The sequence below is a fragment of the Galeopterus variegatus genome, unplaced genomic scaffold (assembly GCF_000696425.1).
Source record: "Galeopterus variegatus unplaced genomic scaffold, G_variegatus-3.0.2 Scaffold9037, whole genome shotgun sequence".
Lineage (NCBI taxonomy): Eukaryota > Metazoa > Chordata > Mammalia > Dermoptera > Cynocephalidae > Galeopterus > Galeopterus variegatus.
Genome location: NW_007735148.1, coordinates 45,085 through 47,543, shown reverse-complemented (window position 1 = coordinate 47,543; position 2,459 = coordinate 45,085). Strand labels below are relative to the sequence as shown.

The 2,459-nt window shown below is 34.8% G+C and overlaps 1 protein-coding gene across 1 annotated transcript in view; it reads right to left on the bottom strand.

The window, feature by feature from the left end:
• Positions 1 to 2,459, bottom strand: part of LOC103608982 (dynein heavy chain 8, axonemal-like) — a gene marked incomplete at its 3' end in the record, with an annotated part of 78,611 nt that overhangs the window by 33,094 nt on the left and 43,058 nt on the right. Inside the window, exons 14-15 of the mRNA XM_008593363.1 lie at positions 806 to 958; positions 275 to 430 (exon numbers count right to left, since the gene is read on the bottom strand). Of these exons, the coding sequence (XP_008591585.1) occupies positions 275 to 430; positions 806 to 958 (309 nt within the window). The remainder of the gene's footprint in view (positions 1 to 274; positions 431 to 805; positions 959 to 2,459) is intronic.

Here is a 2,459-nt window from a genome sequence, read left to right as displayed (position 1 = left end):
CTGTTGTGGGGGACTCAGCAGTTATGAAAGACAGTCTTAGCCCTCGAGACTACCTTCTAATTACTGGGGTTGGGGGTGGCAGAAGTGGGGGACACATGTGAAATACATAAATAAATATATACTATGCCAGGTGGGGAAATGTGCTATGAAGGAAAAGCAAGCAGGGTAAGGAGGACAGAGTGGCAGCAGGTAGTGCCATCATGGAAGCCTCCCCAGTGAGGCCACATCACATCGTCAGCATCCCCTAAATGTAAAAACTCCTTCCTGAAGTTACCTGCACCGTGGAGTGTAAGAATGCTACTGTGTACAGCATTGGCTTCCACATGGGTAAATTACTGATGTCCAGAAGGTCTTGATTAATTCCGGCAAATGTCCTTTTCAAACCTGCACGTACACCTTGGGGTGGCTCGTTAGTGAATTTGAGAGAAGTCTGTCATAAAAAGCAAATTGTTGTTTCTATAAATTACCGTAAAGGATAAAATAGAAATCACAATACATCTGACAACAACGTGCTTAAGGCACATAAAATGTGGGCTGAAATCCAGCACTCTATAAACTAATTACACTGATCAGAGCTGAAACCCAGTAAATTAGTACTTGGTCTTAGAACTCTTCTGTGGAAATAATTACTCTACAACCTTAACGATTGCAATCAAGATTTTGACAATTATACTATAAGATTTTGCAGTGTAGACTATAATGGACCAAAAAGCCCTGCTGTTTTTTCATCTTTCAATATTGTCAATTATGCCATCTTTATTCATATAACTCTCAATGAAAAGACACTTATGTCATAGAAACAAACCTGAAGCAGTGTAATTGGAAATCGATCGTGGGGCTCAGTAGTTATCCATACTCGGAAAGAATCATCATTGGCTTCGGTGGTATTTAGTGTCTCTAGTAATTCTTCCATGAATTCCAGGCCAAGGTGACAATTTTGCAGTAATACCCAACCACCCTGTATTCAAAAATGAGTTTGTATTTATTTCTTGTAACTCATTTGCTATGGTTTTATTAAAAATAAAATGCACAAAATATTTTTCTTTTAAAAAAAAACCCTTTGCTTAGAGCACATATTTCTTTTATAAAATTACATGTCAATACAATCATTTTTTCTGCTACTGGTATAAGCTAATTACTTGGAATCAAATATGTTCAAAATGATTGTATTCTGCTGCCCCTGGTTCAGAAAGGAACAGAAATTAAAACTTGAAGGCAGACCTGTGTAAATACAGTGTGTGCACCATCTAATGGTGGGAATAGGTATTATGGAATTGGTAACAAATTGTCCTGCCTAAGGTAAATCAGAACTGATTCACTCCAAAACCAAGAAGACTGGTTCCTCGTTATCCATAGTTACAAAGAAAAATGCACTTTATCTCATGAAAGCTGGAGACAATACATTCGGTGGCATTTGCTTTTGCTACCATAATACAAAACCTTATTCTTTACCATCAATCTTCCCACACATTCCTGAAACCACAAAACTTATTAAGCACTATCTAAATAAATACTTGATAAAACTACATTTAAAAATATGTCTCATAACCATCACTGCCCCATGAGAACATAGTTTTTTTAAACCAGAAACATTTAAACAGTCTTGTATTACTAGANGTTTTGGTCTATATAACTGGGGTGTCCAGAGTAATAGGGAATTCAGGATTAGTTTGTGTCATCATGGACCCAGCTACTTTCTGGTTCCCCACTCTGCTTTTTACAATATCTGCTTTATCCTAAATCTGCTGTCCCTCAAGATGGCAACATGGCTGCACCTGTTCATGTACTGTGGGGTTTTTTTACTAATAATGTCATTATTATCAATACTTATCCCACCTTGAGAAACAGAATATGGAAATCATAAAAACTAATATTCCAAAGAAGGATAATGTGAATGCAATATTTAAATTTAAAAGTTTCTCACTTGTTGAAACTAAAGAAATTATTTAAGGCCCAAATTAAACTACCAAATCACTCAATAGGTTGGAACATTTGATTTGAGTAAAAATAATTATATATAATTTTTATGACAAATATATAAATTAAATATATTATTGAATTTAATTAAGTGATAAAGATTAAGGCTTAGGGAATTTGAGAATTAATGACTAGCTTGAGAATTTGATGACCCAAGCAGAGTTTTGGTCCATTAACCCTCTCTAGTCATTAATTTCCAGAGAAAAGCTGCACCAAAGTTGATAGACATTATGAGACCAAAAGCTTGAAAATGAACCAAGATCTCATTTTATTTTTATAAATGGTGCGATTTCTTATTACAGCTGAAATAGCTATCTACAGAGCATTTCTAGAAAATTAATGTCCTATGTATTTATTAGGTGTGATGGGAAATATTTCTCAACATTCCATTTGGCTTGCAATTTTCAATAGAAACCATTATCCATATTTAAAAATAACATCCTCAAATATTTCTTATTTGCCTCAAACTATTCACTAATGAA